We start from the raw sequence: 23486 nt of genomic DNA, 5'->3' as shown, positions 1-23486 counted from the left end.
TCAAAGGAAGGACATTCTCAGTTGCGGCACCCAATTTGGCTAGCTCTCTGGCTTTCTTCTGCCAACAGGTGAAGCCTTTTTATTTTCCTTGACATACCATCAGTCAATGTCATTGGACCTTCTGTCTTATTGTGTTTTGTGTTTTTATTTTTATGTCTTGACTAGCCTGAAAGCCCATTGCATCCAGGAATGCAAGAGGCACTAGCAGAGGGCCCCCACAGAGGGGCCTGCTGCTGACCTTCCTGGCATCTTGGCTAGTGGCTGCAGTGAGGCATCCGGAGGCAGATGGGCTGGCGCACAGCACTGGATCTGTGCTTCCTGCTGCTGGCTGTCATGGTATGTGGCGGCCAAGCCTGTAGCCCTGGTGGAGGCTGAGGCAATGTCCGTGGAGGTGGCCAGCTCACCGTGGCTGCTGGGAATTGTGGAGGGCCAGTGGGCAAGGTAGGGCACTGGAGGAGCGCCGCCCTTGGTGGCCAGGCAGCATCTGGCCATGAGGCTGGTTGTGCCAATCACAGCCGGCTCCTGGAAGTGGGTGTTCCAGGGGCTGGCCCAATCTCATAGTGCCTAGCTTTGCAGTAACATCAGGGCTCTCTCAGCCTGTGTCTCTTGTGAGGAGAGGCAAGGGAAGGGGACGGTAAGTCACTTTGAGACTACTTCTTGTAGAGAACAGCAGCATATAAGAACCAACTCTTCTTCTAGTTAATGTGTTGGAATTACAATCTGTAAATAATTTGGTAAAGTCAGTCTGAAGGGCTGTTGTGAAGCTGTTTGAGCAGCTGAGCTGTACCTGTGTTCTCACTAGTAATACCAAGTGGTCACAGGTGAAGTTGCAATGGGAAATACCCTGAGTACATGTCTTGGGGATTATTTTGTTTAAGGTGGACTATTATCCTCTTTCTGCTTCTTCAGAAAAAGGAGCTCTGTGTGCTTGCAGAAGCAAGGGACCTACCCCACTAGGCTCAGCTGTCTCCATCTGCTGATGTTTGGGTCATAGTCCTGCCTGCAGCCTAGCCATTGGGGGTTCCCATGTGATGGTTTTGCAACTGCTCCTTAAGCTTTTGTACTTTGCAGTAATGAGACTTAAGCAGATTAATATGGCATATATTTGTATATAGTCTTTCCAATAAAGATTACTCTCCTTTAAACCTCAGAGCACTGTGAGTCTGGATCTGTGCCTCATCCACAAAGCTAACTAATAACTGCATACTTTCAAAACACTCGGTTACCCTGCAGCTCTGTTTCTCAGGAGGGACTCAGGACCAAGCCAAGTCCGTAAGTCCCAACAAAATGTTAGATGAAAAGAACAAATATTTTAATTAGGTGGTGGGCAGATTTTTTTTTGTTGTTGTAGCCATGGTTCTAAGGTTCCAAGTAAGAATGTATCTATTATGATGAATTATTCTATTTTTCTATACTCTATAACACAATGCTGACTTTATTCTATTTTTCTATACTCTATACGACAATGCTGACTATGTAAAGGGAGTAATTTAAACCAAACAGTGTTTTGCGTGTGTGAGAGAAGAACTGGAAATGGGTAAACCACCACAAACTGAATCCAAATTATTTTTGTTTACACAAAGGTTACATTTTAGATACCCTATTTTCTAATCCTATTGTTGAGGCCCTGGTTAGGAGCATAAACTTCTAATATGGTGAACCGGGTTTGATTCCCCGCTCCTTCACATGCAGCCAGCTGTGTGACCTTGGGCTCGCCACAGCACTGATAAATCTGTTCTGATTGAGCAGTAATATTAGGGCTCTCTCAGCCTCACCTACCTCACAAGGTGTCTGTTGTGGGGAGAGGAAGGGAAGTGGATTGTAAGCTGCTTTGAAACTCCTGTTAGAGAAAAGTGGAATATAAGAACCAACTCTTCTTCTATCTAGAAAGAGTTATAAATAATTAAATTTCTATCTAGAAATTAATCAAAAGAGCTATACTTGGTAACCTCATAATTATACTTGCTGAAATAAACATAGTCGTCCCCATAGTCTGAGTTTAGTGAGAACTATATAGATACCACAGCTATGACGATTCTGATATCAAGCATGGAGTAATCCTAAAGTGTTTTTTTCCAAAAATAATGACACTTAGAAAAGGAAATATATCATGTTTTTTAACCTTCTTCACTCTAAGTTGATTCAAGCATCTTTTGATAGCCCACTTCTCTTTCAGACCTACTGCAGGTATCCCACAAGATGGAACAATAAGCCACATTAGAAATGGAACAAACAGGGAAGCTTCTTTATGTGAATCATCTCCAGAATGCAGTCCTTAGGATTTCTCCCTTTGATTGCAGTGTTGACAAGATGCTTTTTACAAGTATACTATTGTTTAAGTAAACACCCTGTTGATTAACATCTGTTTGGCTTACAAAACTTACATTTTGTTTTCAGGCCAAACATGGAGGCAATAAACCAAAGTGAGCTGACAGAATTCATCATCCTTGGTTTTAAAAATCTCCAAGAGGGACACTTCTTACTCTTCACTGGGTTCTTAATCACCTATGTATTCACCATGATGTGGAATTCTTGCATCATTATCTTAGCCATGGTGGACCTGAGGCTTAGAACCCCCATGTATTTCTTCCTCAGCAACCTCTCTTTTCTTGACATCTGCTATACCACCAGCACAATCCCCCAGATGTTGGCTCACCTCCTCTCAGAGAAAAGTAGCATCACCTATATGGGCTGTGTGCTCCAGCTCTATTTTTTCTTTGCCTTTGTGGGTACGGAATGTCTTCTTCTGGCCGTGATGGCCTTTGACCGCTATGTGGCCATATGCAACCCTTTGCGCTACTCTTTGATTGTCAGCAGAAATATTTGCCTCCAACTAGTCATAACCTGCTGGGTTGGTGGTTTCCTCAATTCTACATTGCACACTGTCTGTGCCTTCCGGCTTCCCTTCTGTGGGGACAACGAACTTGATGCTTTTTACTGTGACATTCCTCCTTTGCTGAAGCTGTCATGTGGGGACATTTCTCTCAATCAAATGCTGTTGGTATTCATTGGATTGTTCATAGCATGGACGCCCTTCTTCTGCATTGTTGTTTCTTACGTTTACATCATTTCAACTGTATTAAAGATGACTTCCACAGAAAGCCGGCAAAAAGCTTTCTCTACCTGCTCCTCTCATCTCACTGTAGTTCTTCTGTATTATGGCAGTTGCATTTTCACCTATTTGAGACCTATTCCCACCGAGTCATCACTTAATGCCAAACTCATCCCTCTCATGTACAGCATTCTGACCCCATTGCTAAATCCTATTATATATACATTGCGCAACAAGGATGTAAAGAAAGCCTGGCAACATTTACTTGGGTTAATCTGAACCTTCAGATGGATAGTGCTGGATCCTGCTGTCATTTTCTTTCATATCTCACTGTTCTCCTCACCCACCAGTCGTGTCCCACAATCTGTACCACAGCATTATCTGTGGTGAAAAATGACCTCTTTCTTGCACATTCCTCTTTCTTGCACTACAGAAACTTAAGGAGGAGCTATCCCATGGGTTCTGTAGACAATTTGATTGGGTCAGCCAGTGAGAGCCAGTTTGGTGTAGTGGTTAGGAGTGAGGACTTCTAATCTGGCATGCCGGGTTCGATTCTGCGCTCCCCCACATGCAGCCAGCTGGGTGACCTTGGGCTCGCCACGGCACTGATAAAACTGTTCTGACCGAGCAGTGATATCAGGGCTCTCTCAGCCTCAGCCACCTCACAGGGTGTCTGTTGTGGGGAGAGGAATGGGAAGGCGACTGTAAGCCGCTTTGAGCCTCCTTCGGGTAGGGAAAAGCGGCATATAAGAACCAACTCTTCTTCTTCTTCTTCTTCTACTGCAGTGTTTTGAATATCATACAAAGAGAGACCAAAATCCCCCCCCCACACACACACACCCAAAGCCATGGGCTGACATTTCGGTTAATCACTCTCTCTAGAGATAATGTAGAGTGGTTACCCACTTGAACACAGTGGTTGGGAGCATAAAATGGGGGTCAATAGGAGGAGAATCATTAATGCCACACTGAGCTATTTAGGAGTAGGATAAATAGTGCTGAGAAATAATTGATACAATGTATTCAAAATTTTGCAAACTTAAATGGACCCCGGGGAATGGAAGAGGACAGGAAGGCCTGGAGGATCATTGTCCATGGGGTCGCGATGAGTCGGACACGACTTCGCACCTAACAACAACAACAACAAATCCAAAATTTATCAGTTTAATATATATATATATGCCACTCTTTGGTCTGCAGGCTTTTGGAACTGTTTGAACTACTTAAAAAAAAACCCTCTTTAAAACAAGTACAAGATGGTACTGTATGAATGTGCTGATTCTGGGCATATTCCAGATGTTTCATTTAATTTAAATAGATGTCTCTACATTCTTGTACTTATGGTACTAAATAACATGTTATAATAAACATAAAGTTAATCATTAACATACTTATCAAGATTAAATAAGTATTGCTCTGTCTCCATGTGTACTTCTATCTTAATAGGTGTATATAGTGTGTTTTAAGTTGAGAAATATAGTCACATACACATGTTTCGAGGAGACCTTGCTCAACTCAGGTAGTGAAGGACCATGTTTGTGTCCTTTCCTTTGCCACAGCAATATCATTTAGGTTCATTTTTAACCCTCCCATGCCCACAAGACCCACTTAGTACCAGTTTGAGCAAGAAATGTTCACACTGTAGATCAGAGACATAACATTCTCCTGGAAACAAATGAAATAAGATGGGGCAGCACAAAAATGAAAGGAGAATAAATGGTAAGTACTATAATTCACACCCCCCATGGCAGTCCCTCACCTAACCTCTAGCTCAAAGCATTCTAACATCCTAAGCCTAACTTAAACTACTACTTAAACTTGTAATGAATTGTTAAGCTTGTAACAAATTGTGAAGCTTCTAGTTTTATTTTCTTCTTAACTATGCTTGCCACCAACTTCAGGATGGTTGTGGGAACTGTGATGCAATAATGAAGCCCTTCCCCACAAGGTAACTTCTTTGAAAATGAAGCTAGGAGCCTCATAATTTGTTAGAGGTGGAAGGAAGGTTCTGGGAGTTGCAGTGTGTAACATGAAAGAGGTCAGAACACCTTGGCCTGCACAGTCCCTTTGGAAGGTAAGGTTGCCTCATGCAGACATAATTCATTAAAAAATAGAGCTAAGCATTACCAGGTTCAGGACGATGATGAGAGCTACAGTGCCACCAATGAAGAGAATCTGAACATCCTGCTCAATGACTGTTATAACTAACTCCCCCCTCCTTGCTATGCTAAATATAATTGAATGTATTATGTTTGTGGCAGGCACAACTCATCTGAAAATAATGTTAGGATATCAAAATTGGCTACCTCTTTCAGGATGGCTGTGGGAACTGCTGTGCCCAAAAATGAAGGGCATCAGGACATCCTTACAAAGATTCACCTAACAACACCCGCCTGCAACAGAAGAAAAACATTGCTTCCAAGAGGACAGGCAAGTGCAGGCAGCACATTTGGGGAACTGTGGAAAATATTCTCTGGTGACCGTTTCCGCATTGCAATCTAACCTTGATTTTAACATTTCAATTTCCAATCGGAAACAAATAACCTACCACAATAAGGAAAGATGAAAAACACAGTTTTCAGTGGATAGGGTCTTTTAAAAATTATCATTGTCAGTCAGTTACAGTAGCAGTAGGAAATGAAATGAATGAAAATAGTTTTGTTTAGTTTTCCCTGCTTGTGACCAGTAAAATTTCCCCCAACAGAAATCAGTGGAGAGAAGTGCATCTGAGCCAACTGGGGATCAGTAAAATTAAATACTTTTTCTGTTTGAAAATTACAGAGTATTTAGCCTAGACAGACAACTATGTTATGTGCAAATCTGGTCCCAATATCTTAACACAAAGCAAACAGACACACTTGCCCGAGACACTCAAATTCCCGCCCTCCATTAAAAATAATTCTCCTAAAACTTGAGAACTCTTCAGAACCGCATTAATTTTAATACTGAACTGGCAATGACATACACAGCAATCACAGTAACCCCTTTTCCCACAAACTTCTCAATATGAATTTTTTTTTTCTTGGAGCACAAACCTAGTCCTTTTAATTCAGACTTCCAATCTGCCAACCAGTACAAACATACAAATCAATCACTTCTTAATTATAAAATCAATTACTTGTACATATGCGTCTGCCATGGCCTCAGAGCAAACTTAATGTCTCCCAAAACCAAACTTCAAACTTTAAATGACTAGGGATGGGTATGAACTGCATTTTGTGATTTTGTTTGTTGTTCGTGACTAAAACCAAACCCAGAACTGATATGCCAGTTCACAAACTAAACCAGCTTATTTCAGTTCATGAACCATTTAAAGGTTAACCCTCTTCTTTCTGCTCCTGGTAACTTTGTATGAGAAGTAGAAAGCAAGGGTTTAAGTGACTCTGAGCTTTCTGCTCTTTACCAACCGTCCCAACCACCACAAATGGCATCAAAATTCATGGAAGTTCATGGTGGTTCTTCAGTTTACCAACATTGTTCCCTGAACCATGAAATGGCCAAAATTCGTGACAAACTTTAGTTCATCAGCCAGTTCATGCCCATTCCTAATTGTGACATCTTCCTATAAGATGACTCTTGACCTTTCTCAGAGGACACCTTTCCCCAACACTTTGGCCAGAGCTCCTTTTACTTCCTTGTTCCGTAAGCTGTATATGATAGGGTTGAGCATGGGAGTTACTACCGCATAAAAAATAGAAACCATCTTGTCCTGATTGGGTGACGTGTTGGATTTAGGGCTCATGTAAGCAAAGATGGCTGTGCCATAGCAGAGGGTGACCACAGTCATGTGAGAGGTGCATGTGGAGAAAGCTCGGTGGCGACCTTCTGAGGAATGGATGTGAAGAATGGTATTGATGATATACACATAGGAAAGCATCACCACAACACACGGGATAAGTAGTACAAAGACTCCTGCCACCACAATTACAATCTCATTGACAAAAGTGTCTGAACAGGCTACCTTAATAACAGCAAGAAGTTCACAGGCAAAATGGTTGATGGTGCTGAAACTGCAGAAATGAAGGTGCATGGTGAACACAGTCTGTACCAAAGCATTGAGAAACCCCCCCATCCAGCACATTATGGCTATCTGGATGCACACCCTCTTGCTCATTATAGTCATATAATGCAAAGGGTGGCAAACAGCCACGTATCTGTCGTAGGCCATGGCCGCTAAGAGGATGAACTCAATACCACCCAGGGACAACGAGATGTAAAGCTGAGCCATACAGTGATTGAAGGAGATAGTTTTGTGACTAGTAAGGCAGTGAGCCAGCAATTGAGGCACCACACTAGTTGTATAACAGATGTCCAGGAAAGAGAGATTGCTCAGGAAGAAATACATGGGTGTGCTGAGCCGTCCGTCGATACGGATTACCATGATGATGAGTGAGTTGCCTGCCAGGGTGACAAGGTACATGGAGAAGAACACTGCAAAGAGGCATAGGTTGGTGCTTCGCTCCTTAGAGAATCCTAGGAACACAAATTCTTTGGCACTTGTTTGATTGTACTGTCCCATCATGTAAATAATCCGAAACCTGGAAGAACAAAAAACGGAACTGATGTGGGGCATGTCCTGCTCTGGCTAAGGCTTAAGAAAAATCGGGGATTTTCAGTTGGATTCAGTCAACTCTTGAGGGCATTTGCCATCTAGTCACCAAAAACACAAGCATGACCCTGGCACCAGAGCCACTTGTTTTTAAAGAATTAAAGTAAAGATAAAGGTATCCCCTGTGCAAGCACCATTGGGGTGACACCCTCCAGCGATTTCATGGCAGACCCAATACGGTACCTTCCCCAGTCATTACCCCCCAGCAAGCTGGGTACTCATTTTACCGACCTCGGAAGGATGGAAGGCTGAGTCAACCTTGAGCTGGCTGCTGGGATTGAACTCCCAACCTCATGGACAGACAGCTTCAGACAGCATTTCTGCCGCTTACCACTCTGCACCACAAGAAGCTCTTAAAGAATTATGTGTGTCCATAAATGTATGAGATGGCCAATCAATCTGTGTACATTAAGGTGTATACATGTCACTAACCACTGACTCCTGTGGGGGCTACAATCCTGATACTTCAACTAGTCTCCAGTGAGAAGGCGTATAAATGAAGCTGTGTAGCCAGGATCGTACATAATGTGGGAACATGCTGTGTCATGTTAAAATGGTGTGTGTACATCCAATTTGTTCAAACAAGAACGGTCAAACAAAGGAGAACACAATTTATGCACTGGGCCTAACACATTCTTACTTGAAAACTTGAAACTATGGAAACACGCATTTCTGCCTGACGCCAAATAACAATATCTGTACTTTCCACCTAACATTTACTTAATGCCTGAGAGAAAGTAGCAGCATTAAGCATTAAGTAGCAGCATTAAGCATTGCACCCATCTGCAAAATGTATTACCGTTCCAAGCCAGGGAATGAACATTTAAAACCCGATCAATGCTGTGTGGTAGCACTTTAGTGTGCACCAGCTGTAATCTCAGACATGGATGTATGTTTCTGAAATTTGGAGCCTGTGACTGCTCCATTAGAAAATTTGCCACAATAGTCAGAAGCAGCAGATTAATCTCAGAAAGACCCATTATGCACGGGGGTTTTAGCGCACATTTGGGGTGAAATGGCGACTAAAATCACGGATAACGCACGGAGCCGGCTGCAACCGGCTGCAGCTTCGGTGCATGCCGCCGAAAAAGCCGCGTCAGTGAAACGCGGAAGAAAGCGCAGCTTCCGGGTGAGCAGGGCGCAACCAGAAGCGGCGCCCGGATCGGCGCGTGCATAATCGGTTACTCTGGGTTTTGCCGCCGTCGCGCCCCGCCCCGTGTATAACCGGTATGCGTCGCGTCTTCCCCTCCGCGTTTTCCATGTGACCCGAAATTGCCGTTTCGGCGGCCGTGCATAATGGGCCAAAGAAATACCAGCAGTAAAGTTATTCAGTTCTCCAAGTCATAGAAGTTTAGTCTCTCTGGAGTGATCCTGCAGGAGGCAGGACAAAAGCAAAGTACTTGACTGTGAAATCTGATGCTGGAATTTACTCTGAAAGCATGATAGAGCGTCATGAAAAAAGCCCTCTTTTTAAATAGTCTCGACAAATCAAAACTAGAAGTGAAACAGTGTACTAATCACAACACTAAAACATTCTCATTTGACTCCCACCTCTGCCTCCCAACCTACCTCTTCTAGTTTGAAGTCCTCTTGCCAAAGGAAGGAAGGATTCCTTGCAGGAAGCTTAAGAAATCTGAATTCCCATGAAACGTAAATCTGACACAAAAGTTAATTGATTTCAAGGGCAAAATAAATTGGGCAGCTCCTATTTCCCCATTGGGCAATTAACTCTGGAACAACTTGGGTTTTGTCGGCATCAAAGCCAGTTTAGACTTGTTTAGAACGAAAGTATTTGATTATACTGAGCCCAAAGTAGATGCATCTTGCCACAAGTGCATTTCTTTCCTTGACCAGGGCCTGTTTTTGAGAATGTAGAGGCCTCCATTTATTTTAGCTGGCCTGTTGGTCCACATATGTGACTAACAAGCATATTTCCCTCAACTGATTCATACTGGGAAAAATTCTACTGGCCACAAGCAGGGGGAACAAAAGAAAGCTATTTGCTATTATTGCCTATGGGGAACTTTTTCAGGGGACTGCAGTGGCTATTTTTCAACAAAATGACACTATTCTTATGTTACTAAAACTGAAAGTCTCCTAAATTTAATTGAAGGAATTAACATATTATTTGGACACTTAGTGAGAGGAGTGCAACTAGCGTACCCAGTTTGGTGTCATTTGGAAATTTAATGACCCTCCATCCCCTTCTGCATATAAATGACTAAAATTCTGAAAAGTACATGACCCAGTATTGAGCCCTGTGGGACCCCACTGTTCACCTCCCTCCAATCGCATGAAACTGTGACTATCCCTCTTTTGTTTGTTTGTTTTCCCTCTTCCGTATCCACCAACCATCCAAAAATCCAGTCTGCGGTCCTCCAGTTTACCCATCAGAACATCATGGGGAAGCTTGTCAGAAGCTTTACTGAAATCCAGGTAAACAATGTCAACTGAGTTTCCATGATCTAGTAAGCCCCTCAGTCAGTCAAAGAAGGAAACCAGATTGGTCAGACCTGCTGGAGACAAATCTGTGCTGACATCTCCAGATCAACAAGTTGTCCTTCAGATATTTGCAGATTGTCCTCTTTAAAGTCTGTTCCATTATCTTCCCTGCAACTAAGGTCAAGACTCACTGGCCTGTAGTTTTCAAGTTTATCTCTCTTCCCTTTTTGAAGGTTGGGATAACATTCACTCTCCTCCAATTTCCTGGCACAACTCCAGTCCTCCAAGAGATTCTAAACATGATGGACAAAGGTTCTATAAGCTCTACAGAAAGATCTTTGAGCACTTTCAAATGTGCACTATTTGGCCCAGGGGATTTGAACACATCCATTGCATCTATGTTCATGTCAACCCATCACCCAGACATGATACCAGTATCATTCTGAAGCCTCTCACAAACTGGGAGAATTCTAGCTTTATTTTCAAACAAGTTATGTCTGCCAAAGGCAAACATACTATTCATTCCTTATACTGGGGTGGAGATCTGGGGATAACCTGGCCCATGATATTCCAATTGCCTGCATTTTTGAAACAGTCTCTCAAATAACCACCATGAAGCCAGACAGTAAGACACATTCTGAAATAATTTCCCTCAAAAGGAATCGCAAATTTTGTTCCATACATTTAAGGTTCTATGAGTGGCAAAGCCCATTGCACCCAAGAAGGCAATGGGTACTAGTGTGCATGCCTGAACTATAGCCTTTCTGGGTGCTGGCCCTCCCAGCCCCCACTCACTGCTTGATCTGGACATCCAGCATGATGCAGTGTTTAAAGTAGGAAGGCTTTAATCTCAAGAGCTAGGTTTGATCCCCCACTCCACCTCCATGTACTACCAATTGACTTGCCACCCTCCAGGAGAGGGCCTGAAGATCTTCAGGAATTACAAGTGATCTCCAGGCATCATTTCCCGTGGAGAAAACATCTGGTTTGAAGAGCAATTGGCCCTCCTACCTCACCACCATCTGGAGGAATGGAATAGTCACATCTTGGTGACTATGATCCTCTGTGTAACTGTATAACTGTGATAAAACTTTTGTTGAAAATTACTTTTGTAATTGCTATGATCACAATATGTTCCCTAGTAGGCAAATATGACAGATAAACATTCACACTCGAGATGCTTGAGGCTTCTGTCAGACAACTTCTGAGATGCAGCGGCCAAGATTTACCATGACCGCCGCTTTGATGAAGTGAGTGGCAGCCCAAAGTCATGGTGAGAGAGCCACGTAACATGCATGCCATCCTCAGCATGTGTAGGCGCCACATGCACCACATGGACCTCTTCCCAGTGCTGCAGTTGGCCAGCTTCCCACCTTCCCACCCTGTATTTTTGGTTTGTGTTTTAGCTGTTATGCAAGTTGTGTTACACTTGTTGCAGCTGTGGTTTAGACACGGTAGGAGCTTATTGGCAGGGAGGCCAGGTTGCGTACTGGACTCCCTGAGGGCTGGGGGTCTCCCTGGGGGGCTGGGCAGACACACAAGCATGGCCTACCCGGCTGGGAGGACAATGGCTCATGGTCAAGTGACCTAGGGGTGATGGTTGTTCCTCTGGTGAGGGATTCCTAATGCAGGGGACCTCACAGCATCTTAGGACCCTTGGGGTAAGCAGCCTAAATAGCTGAGGGGAAGGCTTCCTATCATGGTGGGCCAACCCCATTCTGGGTGGCGCGATAATAAATGGCCATATAAATGCCAAGAATGAGTCATGTCTTAATTGGCAAGAACTGCTATACTGCTAATCAAATGAAATCTGATCTATGGTTTGCAAATGTACATTACAATGCCAAGTTAAGTGGGTGGGGTGGGTGCAGTATTTTTGTTTAGAAAAGAACACATTTCCTTGGTAATGGTTTAATGATGTATTATGCTAAAGAAACCAATCTACTTTTTCCAAAAGCAATATTAAAGCACCATCAAAACAAGATATAAATGTACATGCCTAAGAACAATCAGTTCTTACTAATCATGCTTTTCCAGGCATTCTTCACATCTTTGTTGCGCAAGGTATATATAATAGGATTTAACAGTGGAGTCAAGACACTATATATCACTGTAATGAACTTGGTATGAGCAGAGGTTTGACTACTATTAGAAGTCAAGTAGGTGAAGATGGAGCTGCCATAATACAAAAGAACCACAGTGATGTGAGAGGAGCAGGTAGAGAATGCTTTTTGTCTCCCTTCTGTTGACTGTATCTTCAAGACGGTTGAAATAATGTAAGTGTATGATAAAAGGATACAAACTAATGGAGTCCAAGCTATGAATAGGCCTATGGACAATAAAAGAATTTGGTTGAGGGACGTATCCCCACATGACAGCTTCAGCAGTGGAGGAATGTCACAATAGAAAGCATCAATGTGGTTGTCTCCACAAAAAGGTAGCTGGAAGGCAAATGTGGTATGCACCACAGAGTTGAGGAAACCACCAACCCAGCAGGCTGTGGCCAACTGGAGACAAAGATCTTTTCCAATAATCAATGTGTAGCGCAAAGGGTTGCATATGGCAACATAGCGGTCAAAGGCCATGATGGCCAGAAGAAGGCATTCTGTACCCACAAAGGAGAAGAAAAAATATACTTGAAGTACACAGCCTATGTAAGGGATAGTGTTCCTTTCAGAGAGCAGGTGAGCCAACATCTGGGGGATTGTGGTTGAGGTGTAGCAGATGTCCAGAAAGGAGAGATTCCCCAGGAAGAAATACATAGGGGTTCTGAGCTTCTGGTCAACAATCACCATGGTAATGATGAAGGCATTCCACAGCATTGTGAATAGATAAGTGATGAGGAATCCGGTGAAGAGCAAGAGACTCAATTTCTTGAGATTTTTAAACCCCAGTATGATGAATTCATTCAGGTCAGTTTCATTCTGGGCATTCATATCTTGACCAAAAGAAGATGAGAATTTCTATAGGGAATAGGGTAATAAATGGAAATAAATTCAAATGTTATAATACTACTGTTTACACGATAAAAGGCATAAGGCAACAAATGACTAGTTCTGATGTAATGTGATTTTAGAGGGAATGTTTCTCATTCCATCTAATGCAGGCAATCCAATTTCCTGGAACTGGATAGAATCAGTTCACACTTATAGGAAAAACATAAGAGTAAATAAACATAGAGCATAATGAACATTACATTCATATTTATTTCTGGAATCTGCAAACCATTTTCATTATGCTGTATGTTAATTTACTCTTAAACTTTTTTTTCTATAAGTATGAACAGTTCACTTGCATTCCATGACCTGGTAACTAAGGAAGTGTACAAAAGCTCATACCTTGAATAAACCTTTGTTGGTCACTGGATTCAAAATTAATTCTGCTGTCTCAGACCAACAAAGCTATACAGTTGATATTACATGCATGCAAAATCAATGTAATTTTTAAAAAAGCCAAAAATACATGTCTATCTGTGCTCCTCTGCCATTTTCTTCCATGGAAACAGAACGACATTCTGTGTCAGCTTTGATAAATTCATAATTAATATGGAGGGTTCTGCTATTGTGAAATAAAACTGGGGTGAATGGACTTCTTTTATTTCATTTTTTAATTCTCTTTCCCTGCAAGCCTTTTCCCCCGAATCCTGGCATAAATAAGAGAGTTTGCAAAATTACCTCAATAATTGGATGATGCACAGCATGCCTCAGCTTTCCATTCCTTTGAGTCATAGACTTTTTTATCCAAGTGAGGTGAAAGCATCATAGAGAGGTGGAATTTTAAGCAGAAAAGGTGATCGCTGTGGGAAAAGTTAAGAAAACCTCTCCCATCTTCTGTACTTCTAGTCCACTTCACTTTACAACCTAAGCAGAAAGAATGATAGAACTGAATTTAAAGTGTGGTTCCTTATTCCCATAAGTCTGGGGCTGTCACTTTTTATACCAAAGGATGGAACAATGGTGATTTCAATTTTAATTCCAGATCTCTATGCTCCACTTGGAGTATGACAATCCCTACCTAGTACTGATAGCCAGGCATATTGGTCATAAACTATAGTAGGAAAATCCATCATACTTCAAACGTCGTAATTTAAATCACAAAATCTTTCTTAAGTTTGATACATTGGTCCAAAAAATGTTTTCAGAGTGACTTCTGCATCTTCTGATTGTCGAATAAGGAGACTTGGTTTTCAGTCCTCACTTTTCACTACCCAAAGTACTCTCAAGATGGCTTACAATTGCCTTACCTTCCGCTTCCCACAACAGACACCCTGTGTCGTAGGTGGGGCTGAGAGAGCTCTGATAGAACTGCTCTGTGAGGACAGCTCCACCAGGGCTGTGACTAGCCCAAGGTCACCCAGCTGGCTGCATGTGGAGGATAGGAGAATTTTAAAAACTCACCAGATTAGATGTAGTCATTCTGAACCACTACACCAAACTGGCTTGTGAAATGTTCCTCTGATTTTAGAAAATTCACTGATACTAATAAAAAGCTGACATACATGGATGACTGCTAAGCCATCTATTCATCTGGTCCCCAATTCTAGATGTACCATTAAATTCCATCTAAAGTGAAATTTGAATGCTCTTACACAGAAGTTGGTAAGAAATATTTCTCAAATGTGCTCTTCACATTTCTACATGAAGACTGCAGGCAATCTTCTCCCAGTTTTTATGAACCTGTCCTTCCCCTCTGGTCATCTTTAGAGGCCTTGTTTTGGGTGATCCTGCCATTAGAGGCTACATGGCTAGCAACCTGAGAAAGGGCTTTCTTGCTCATGGCCAAACTCTGGAACTCCCTACTTGTTGTTGTCCCCCCCCCCGCTGCAGAAATCTGTATTTCCTCCTGAATTCCTGTTTCTGTATCAGTGGCAAGTCTCTTAAATCAGCTATGCTGTACACATATTAAAAGCTCCATGTAATTCGACCAGCATGAGAGGTTCAACTAATCTGAGATACTATTGGTCTTGATTCAGAATAATTGAGTAAAGGAGCACAACATCTCTGAGACTGTTTCCGCATTGGGAACTTCTCTATCCCAGCTCCCATGCAGAAGCACAAATCTGGGGTGGATGAGATGCACCATACCAAATGCTCCCCCGTGCAGGAGCAGGAAGAGGTAGGGCAACCTGCCCCAACACAGATCCGAGCCTGCAGCCCAGCATGAAACCTCCAGTGTGGAAACGGTCTGATCGAAATTATCAATCTCATTAAGCTATTATGTTTTTTTATGGCCTATTGAACCCATTCACCAAACCACCATCACAATTTGCTTTTGCCAAATGTAGCTTTTCTTCATTCCAAGAAGATTCATTGGTTTACCATTTAGTAATTATTGCTTATGGATGGATATCTATGATACCATTATTCAGGGTTTCTCAACCCCGAAGTGTTATTCGGGAATTTTCACCACCACCACCCCCCCCAGAATTCTCCTTGGTTTCTAAAACAAGAGGAGCAAATATTCTGAGGTAACAGAAATCAGGACATGTTACAGGAAAGAAATTAAAATAATAATTTGATGATTAATATAGATGAAAATAGATATTCTAAGAGGAATGGAGAAAAGTAACATTCATTTTCATCTTACATTTCAGTAATAATGGTAGTATTATCAAATTACCCAACTAATACAAAGTTATTTTAGAATGTATAGTTGTTAAAGAGAACTATATTCTACTTTTCCAGAAAATGTCTGTCCAAATTAGTTTCTGCAAATCTATACCAATAAAACTAAAATCAGATTTACACTCTTCTAAATCGATTGCATGCAAGGAACTTAGACGGTTGTAATTCTGCTTCCAATTGTACTATACATTTCCATTACAACCAATTATCTTATTGTATATTAATAATAATCATACAGTTGATTATCATTTCTTGCATAATGTAATATTGCCACCTGTTGAATCATATTTAACACAGCCCATATATCTCTCTTTACCTCTGACTTGAATATGGCTCTTCATCATTGTTTTATTATTATATGCTAGGTACTCATTACAGTATTTATTTCGTTATGCCTATTATTGCTTTGGGAAGTTCTCCCCAAGAGGGAGAACTTCTTTTCATAAACAAATAACTCAGGGATTCTAAACACCTGGGTATTCAGTATTACAAATATATTTGGGCATTCTCATCCCTGTGGTGTTGACCTGCTCCATTTAACAAACAAATAGCTTTTGATACTGAAGTAGCAGTACTAACCAATGGCAGCAATACCAGATGAATTAACAGTATGAATAATATTTTTTTTCTTGTGAACTTCAGCCAAAGCCAACATAATGCCCCATCTTTCTCTCCAATTGAGAATCAAAGCAGTTGACATGTTCTCCTCACCTCCATTTTCTCCTCACCGCAACCCTCAGAGGTTGGTCTGCATGACAGTGACAGTGTGTTACTGTCTCAAAGTCAGCTGGCAATCTTCCCTTATTGAGTCAACCCATCTCATTGGCTCTTTCTTTTTTCTTTTTTCTTTTTCCCTAACTTTTCCTAGAATTTCCATCTTTTCTAGTGAATCTGGTCTTCTCAAAATTTAGTCATTTTAGCTTTTAGGGAGAGTTAACGCTTCATTTCATTTGCAACCCACTTATTTGTTATTTTGGTAGAACGTAATATCAATAAAACTCTCCTCCAAAATCACATTTCTAATTAATAAACTTTCTTCCTACCATCTTTATTTGGTTTAGGTATAAACAATATACAGAGATGACTGTAAGGCCTCTGCCTAGACACAAGAACACCACAAAAATTACATACAGCATCTTCAGTACAAACAACTTTTTACATCTTTTTTTCTCTTTTTTTACATCTTATGCTGAATTTATACATACTGAAGGCTGATTACGGTTCTTAAACCACTAAGTCAACCTTTCTTAACCTTTTTATCATTGAGAAACCCCTGAATGTGATCACAAAGTAAACTACTTGCTTGTCCTGGGCCTATTATGCATGCACTGCTTTCCTCCATAGTCACTTCACTGACCTTTATAATTGTTCTTTTTAAAAACTTCTAAGCATCATTCACATTTATACATTTGCTCTGATTCTGCACAGTGCCATAACACAAGAAAAGTCTCCATAAAACTAGTTTCAGAGGCCAGCATTTTCAATGTGAAAACAAAAATAGAATGATGGGTTTTACACCTTGAAAATGGTACCACGTTAAAAATTTAAAAATAAGATGTCATTTTTTGCAGACTTTTTCCAAGTTTTCTATGCTGCATCATACACCCTGGTCATCTATAGCATAACAGCACTAGGCATTATGCAATAGTGGTACAGGGACAGCAGAGCTCCCCAGTCTACTTGTTCTAGGGCCGCTGGCAGCAAATGGGAAGTTGTAATAATGTCATTTTATGGGCAACATGTACCCCAGTCTTGTGGACTCCAACTCCCCTGTTCTCATGAATGCCAGATCCATAGTCCTACAGCTATTCCATCAGCAGAAGCTCCAAAACTCTGGAAGATACTGTGGGTGTATCAGTTTCTAACAGTCCAGGTGGGTAGTCATGACGGTCTGAAGCAGAAGAAAAAACATTGAGTCCAGTGGCATCTTCAAGACCAACAAAGTTTTATCTGATGAAGCTATCTGATGCACATGAAAGCTTATACCTTGAATAAAACTTTGTTGGTCTTAAAGGTGCTACTGATCTCAAATTTTGTTCACTTGTAGCAAGTTTGCCTTGAACCACACATCTCTTCTTGGTTAATATGACTTGGTGTGATGCTGCAATCTAGAATCTTCTAGAATTTCAGTTCTGTTTTTCATTTTACCTTTGTTATGTGTTTTAGTCACAGTTTCTTCATTAATACCAAATATCTGGGGTCTTATTTTCTCTTTGTGCATCTGGAGAATTCTTGAGCTCCTACAGAGATAGTATCCCACAGGGGTTGGCCAAGGCTTGAAAGCCACAGTGCTTCTGCATCTCCTATCAAAAGCACTAAGCAACAGTAGAAGACAACACTGAGCTCCACTTGCTATCTTCTGTAGCTCTGGTTATTCCACTAAAGTTGGTTATTGATAGGTGATCACACATCATGTTGATAAGCAAGCTGTTGTTTTTCCTCCTTCTTTGGAAAGCAGTTTGGATACTAATTTCATTGGTGAGTTGACGGAATGTGTAACCTTGCTAGTAGTATTTCTACGGATGGATGCCACTTAATGTACCCTGGGATGATGAAGGTGATTGCAGTACTAGGATCCCCTTCATGAATAGTTATTTCCTCTGTGAAATTCAAAGGCTTACTTTTGCTCTAGTGAGATCTCATTTTTTATGTGCAATAAAGAAATCTTGAATTATGTTGCCTACAAAATATCAGTGTATTAATATGTTTTGCACTAGGATAGACAACTCTCAGTTCTGAAATTCCTGGAGATTTGGAGGGGAGCTCATTGACAGCAGGGACCTCAGTGGGATATAATGCCATACAGCCTGCCCTCCGAAGCAGCTATATTCTCCAGGGGAAATCATCTATGCCATCTGGAGATCAGATGTAAATTGTGCTGTGCTTCCCTTCTTCCCTGCACAATTGGTCTTGGTGTGCCAATTCCTCAGGGAATAAAGTGTAAGACTTAGAATCATCTACCAGAATATTTTCACTAAGGTATCAACTTATGAATCTCATGGATAATGGGAATATAGCCCAGGGTTTTTAATATATTGAATAATTCCTCCTCGCCCCACATCATACCAGTGAATGAAGGTCTTTGATTTTGCTCAGTGTAAGCAATAGAATTAAATCAGAGGGAGATTTCTTCATTATTTCAGATAATCTGGATGGTATATTACCAGTTTGTTCACTGATGAGAAGTGGAAGGGGTGCAGTTTGGCGGGTGAAAAAATACAGGGCAAGAACTATGTGATCTGCATGGCCATTAGCTATATGAGACTGGAACTCTAGTAAGAAGAACTGTGAAATGTTGCACAAAAAGTTAGGTCTGCTAGGACTTCATTGAATCTTCTATTGGTGGAATGCCTAATTAGTATATATGCACATCTTATTAGAAATCAAATGATGAATTGGAGGGACTTTTCAGTTTTACAATTATGGATGTCAGTGCTAAATGTGAATGTTTGATGGGTCCCCTCCTCATATAGCACCTCTAATATGAGTGCTTCCATTATTATGTATTAAATGGATGCAAAGGCTAAGAGAAAGAGAACATTATGTGATTAATGTGGAATGCTGCATATTTAAAATGTGAGAAATTTAGTGTTCTGCTTCAGAAGAGCCTCTTGTGGTGCAGAGTGGTAAGGCAGCCATCATGCTGTCTGAAGCTGTCTGCCCATGTGGCTGGGGGTTCAATCCCAGCAGCCGGCTCAAGGTTGACTCAGCCTTCCATCCTTCCGAGGTCAGTAAAATGAGTACCCAGCTTGCTGGGGGGTAAACAGTAATGACTGGGGAAGGCACTGGCAAACCACCCCGTATTGAGTCTGCCATGAAAACGCTAGAGGGCGTCACCCCAAGGGTCAGACATGACTCGGTGCTTGCACAGGGGATACCTTTACCTTTACCTATTCTGCTTCAACATAGTATGTCATGTATTTAATCCAGATATTTGCAATTGGAAAGCATATTATAGTTAGAGAGTGTTTTTATAGCCACTCTATGATAAAAGGATTATCTCATGCAAAAAAAAAAACTGATTTTTGAACACTTTCTGAAATCTGGTATTTGTTACTTGCATGATATAAATTCGTATTCACATAGAGTCCCCATAGAAAATAAATGTGTAACTCAACATTTCTTTTTTTAAAATGAGGCCACTATCTTCATGGTCCAGAAGTCTATCTGATGGTGTGATTCCATCTGATGGCACATTTGAAGACCATTTGTTCCTTCTATCATGACAGACAACAATTCACACAACCCTGTTATATAACACAAAAGTAATTTATGAAGTGTTTGAATGAAAGGCATGGTGACAGACAATGATAATTCCATCTCATAAAGTCAAATTTCTTGCAGTCACCCAAGATAGTGGACATTTAGCATGGAAAATGGAGCACCCAGGTCCAGAAGGATTACAACTTTGTTTATCAAATGCAGGTAGGACAATGTAGTGGCTGCCTTTATAACCCTCTGCCTGGTAGTTTCCTAGTAGCCTCAGTTCCACTTGTTAGATTTGATCCAGCAAAGTCCTTATAATGCTACAGCTCACTTTTATTTTTTATTGTTTTTTTCATAACCCAGAGTGCAGATCAGTAAACAGCTTCAATTATTAATACCACTCCTTTTATGCTATCTTTCTTTCTAGAAAGGAGACCAAATATTCTGAATTACCATTCAAAGCAGAATTTATGACTGACCTAAGTCTTCAGGAGTACTCAACGCTAGTGAAGGAAATGATGAATTACAGCACTGTAACGGAATTCCAACTTCTGGGGTTCCAAAGCCTTCCAGGATGGCAGACTCTACTCTTCATTATGTTCTTCATTATTTACATCTTAACCATCACAGGAAACGTGGTCATCATCTCGGTGGTCAAACTGGAACCAAGTCTTCATTCTCCAATGTATGCTTTCCTCCAAAACCTTTCTTTTCTAGAGATCTGGTATACCACCACCATAGTGCCCAAGATGCTCAGCAATTTGGTCATAGAGAATAAGACCATCTCCTTCACTGGCTGCATGACACAACTATACTGCTTTGTCTTCTTTGGAGCTACAGAATGCTTCCTCTTGGCTGTGATGGCATATGATCGGTACCTGGCAATATGTGACCCACTGCATTATACAGTAGCTATGAACACACAGTTCTGCTGCCGTTTAGCAGTAGGGTCTTGGGTGGTTGGTCTCTTCACAGGTCTGCTGCCATCCCTGATGATCTCCAGACTAAGTTTCTGCCGATCCAACAAGATCAATCACTTCTTCTGTGACATCCCACCTTTGCTGAAGCTCTCCTGTTCTGACACTTCCATCACGGAGATAACTATATTTGTGCTTTCAGTACTGGTCCTTTTCACTTGCTTCTTGCTTACCTTGATATCTTACGGTTTCATTATCCTGACAATCCTGAAAATCCCCTCAGCTTCTGGGAGGAAGAAGACTTTCTCCACATGTGGTTCTCATCTAGCTGTGGTATTAATATATTATGGTACCATGATCTCTATGTACCTTCAGCCCAGTGCTAGCCTCTCTTCAGAGCTGAATAAGGTTGTCTCCATATTTTATACTGTAGTAACACCACTTCTAAATCCTGTCATTTATAGCCTGAGGAATAAGGACTTTAAGGAAAGCTTGCAGAAGCTGCTCAAAAGGAAATGTATCCTATAGGGGAACAGGAATTCTAATCATATTGTCTAGTTGATATTACATAAATCACATGGAATTTTCCATTATAATTAAAACTTCAATTTCTTAACAATAAGACCCATCTTATAATGCAGTTTACCATGTCAACCAAACAAATAGATTCATAATGTGAATATTGTTCATGGTTAATTCTCTCTAGATTTATTCATGGATGCATATATTCCCTTGGGTTTTGCAATATAAGATCACCTTGACATATTTTTGACAGCTTTGACATTTCATAGATGTTATCTCCTCTAGATTTGCTTTGACTCTTGATTAGAATACATTCCTGCAACAGTTTTGGTTTCTGCCCTATGGAGGTGAGCTTTCTAAATGGAGCACAGAACTGATCCAGCAGAGCTCTTCTTACGATCAAAAGATAGCTAAGATAGATAAGCATTCTGAAACATCTAACAATACCCAGACCATGCACCTTCTGTATCCAGGAACTCTGGTGAAGGAACTTATTTCATGAAGGTCAGTGTCACTTGGATCCTTACAGTCATCACTAAAGGGAAATAATGCAGATGGATAGGCTCTCCCAGCATGTGGATAACAAGAAACAAGCTGCAGAAGTATCACTGTTTGGAGCCAGAATGGAATTGTCTGAATGCTATCAACTCAGACACATCTGGGGAGTCCTAGGAAGTGGTTAGGGATGTCTGCCTACTGTCTCTCCTCCCCAGACTCTATCTTCCCACGGTCCACCTGCAAATCTCCAAAAAAATTCTAGTCTGGAGTTGGCAATAATAGGAGTGGTGATATTCTTTAACTCGGCCTGATTAGTGTTCCAGAAGAAAATGGCTGCTTTAGAGCTTTATACCATGATGAGATCCCTCTAGGAACTTCCCAGCCTGGGGGTGGCAACCGTGTTTTTAAATGATGTAGATCAGCCATTAATAAACTATTTAATGTGTTTAATCATGTCCTCATTTGTGGGTACTGATATAATACAGAACTTGCTGGATCAATGTTCTCATTCAATATCAGGCAGTGTAATGCATATTCAATATGGTTCTGCAGCTGAATTTCTCACTCACCATTTTGATTTGGATGGGGGGGAGACTATTTTGGTCTTGCTTTCCCCTTGCATGTGTGTTCTCCATTTCCTAGCATTGGTTTTCCACCTTAAATTAACACCTTCTAATACTATTCTTTAAAGTGTATTTGTGTATATGAATTTGTGCTGCTAGATATTTCCAGTACACAAACAAGGGAAGTGAGTGAAATGAAGAAGAAAAAAACTCACAAAAAGCAGTAAACGCAATATGAAGTGAAAAAAGCATGTCTAGCCATGCCTAATGTAGCTGTACAACAAGGGGGGGGGGGAATAACTGAAACAAACACTGTCCCCTACTGGAAAGCTTCAGAGGTGGCTATGAATGCATTTAACTAACTTAGCTTGGTTCAACAGCGATGTCTGGTTTTCGATCTGTGGGTCCCACCCTTTGTCAACTGCCATGTTTAGATGTATGGCAAGTACACCTGAAAGCCCGAATATAACATCGTTGGCCACTCTCTTGGCCGGATATATAGGCAGCAGGAGGAGTTATTGGGAGGTAGTTGGATTTTGCCTGCCATCTTGTTGTTGGATACTGTTTTTATTGGTAAAATGGGGAGGGTTTTGTTTCTTGATTTTACTGTTTTATTGTGATAGGGCAATTGGGCCCATTTTATTCTGTAAGCCACCCTGAGCTGACTTGTCAGGAGAGGCAGGATATAAATTTAGTAATAAATAAATAAATGAACAGTTATAATCATTGTTGGAGAAAACAGACCTGGTCAATGATATTATCCAGAAAGATTACAACAATGCATACCGTATGTGACTGCTTCGAAAACTCTCTGGACATGTCAATTTATAGGAAAAAAAACACTAATTATTATACTAAGTGGGAATTGCCATGAAAAGCATGGCTTTTCCATCTGAAATACCTCCACATTCAGAGTGTTTATTGCTAAAGGTTAATATAGTTTGTACCTGAAGAAGTGACTATCAATATTTATCTGTTTGGTACTGTGATCGACCAGTGGTGCTGTGAGAAATATCAAACAGGAAAAAAAAATATGCATATTATATCTTTGGT

The 23486-nt window shown here is 41.1% G+C and overlaps 4 protein-coding genes across 4 annotated transcripts; 2 read left to right on the top strand and 2 right to left on the bottom strand.

Annotated features, from left to right (window-relative positions):
• The first annotated feature begins 2404 nt into the window (after positions 1–2404).
• On the top strand, positions 2405–3331 carry LOC143826660 (olfactory receptor 5V1-like). The gene has a single exon (XM_077315533.1). It carries the CDS (start codon positions 2405–2407, stop codon positions 3329–3331), a length of 927 nt encoding a protein of 308 aa, XP_077171648.1.
• A 3307-nt stretch (positions 3332–6638) lies between these two features.
• Positions 6639–7574, bottom strand: LOC143825124 (olfactory receptor-like protein OLF3). The gene has a single exon (XM_077313148.1). It carries the CDS (start codon positions 7572–7574, stop codon positions 6639–6641), a length of 936 nt encoding a protein of 311 aa, XP_077169263.1.
• A 4538-nt stretch (positions 7575–12112) lies between these two features.
• LOC143825333 (olfactory receptor 5V1-like) lies at positions 12113–13923 on the bottom strand. The gene is made up of 2 exons (XM_077313359.1): positions 13778–13923; positions 12113–13066 (listed from the first exon to the last, which is right to left on the bottom strand). The coding sequence occupies exons 1-2, from the start codon at positions 13829–13831 to the stop codon at positions 12113–12115; spliced, it is 1008 nt and encodes a 335-aa protein (XP_077169474.1). The 5' UTR covers positions 13832–13923.
• OR11L1 (olfactory receptor family 11 subfamily L member 1) lies at positions 12932–22332 on the top strand. Its single transcript, XM_077313146.1, has 3 exons — positions 12932–13015; positions 20072–20152; positions 20361–22332. The coding sequence occupies exons 2-3, from the start codon at positions 20097–20099 to the stop codon at positions 21376–21378; spliced, it is 1074 nt and encodes a 357-aa protein (XP_077169261.1). The 5' UTR covers positions 12932–13015; positions 20072–20096; the 3' UTR covers positions 21379–22332.
• Positions 22333–23486: the final 1154 nt, after the last annotated feature.

The sequence above is a fragment of the Paroedura picta genome, chromosome 16 (genome assembly GCF_049243985.1).
Source record: "Paroedura picta isolate Pp20150507F chromosome 16, Ppicta_v3.0, whole genome shotgun sequence".
Taxonomy (NCBI): domain Eukaryota; kingdom Metazoa; phylum Chordata; class Lepidosauria; order Squamata; family Gekkonidae; genus Paroedura; species Paroedura picta.
This window is presented reverse-complemented; position numbering and strand designations above follow the sequence as displayed.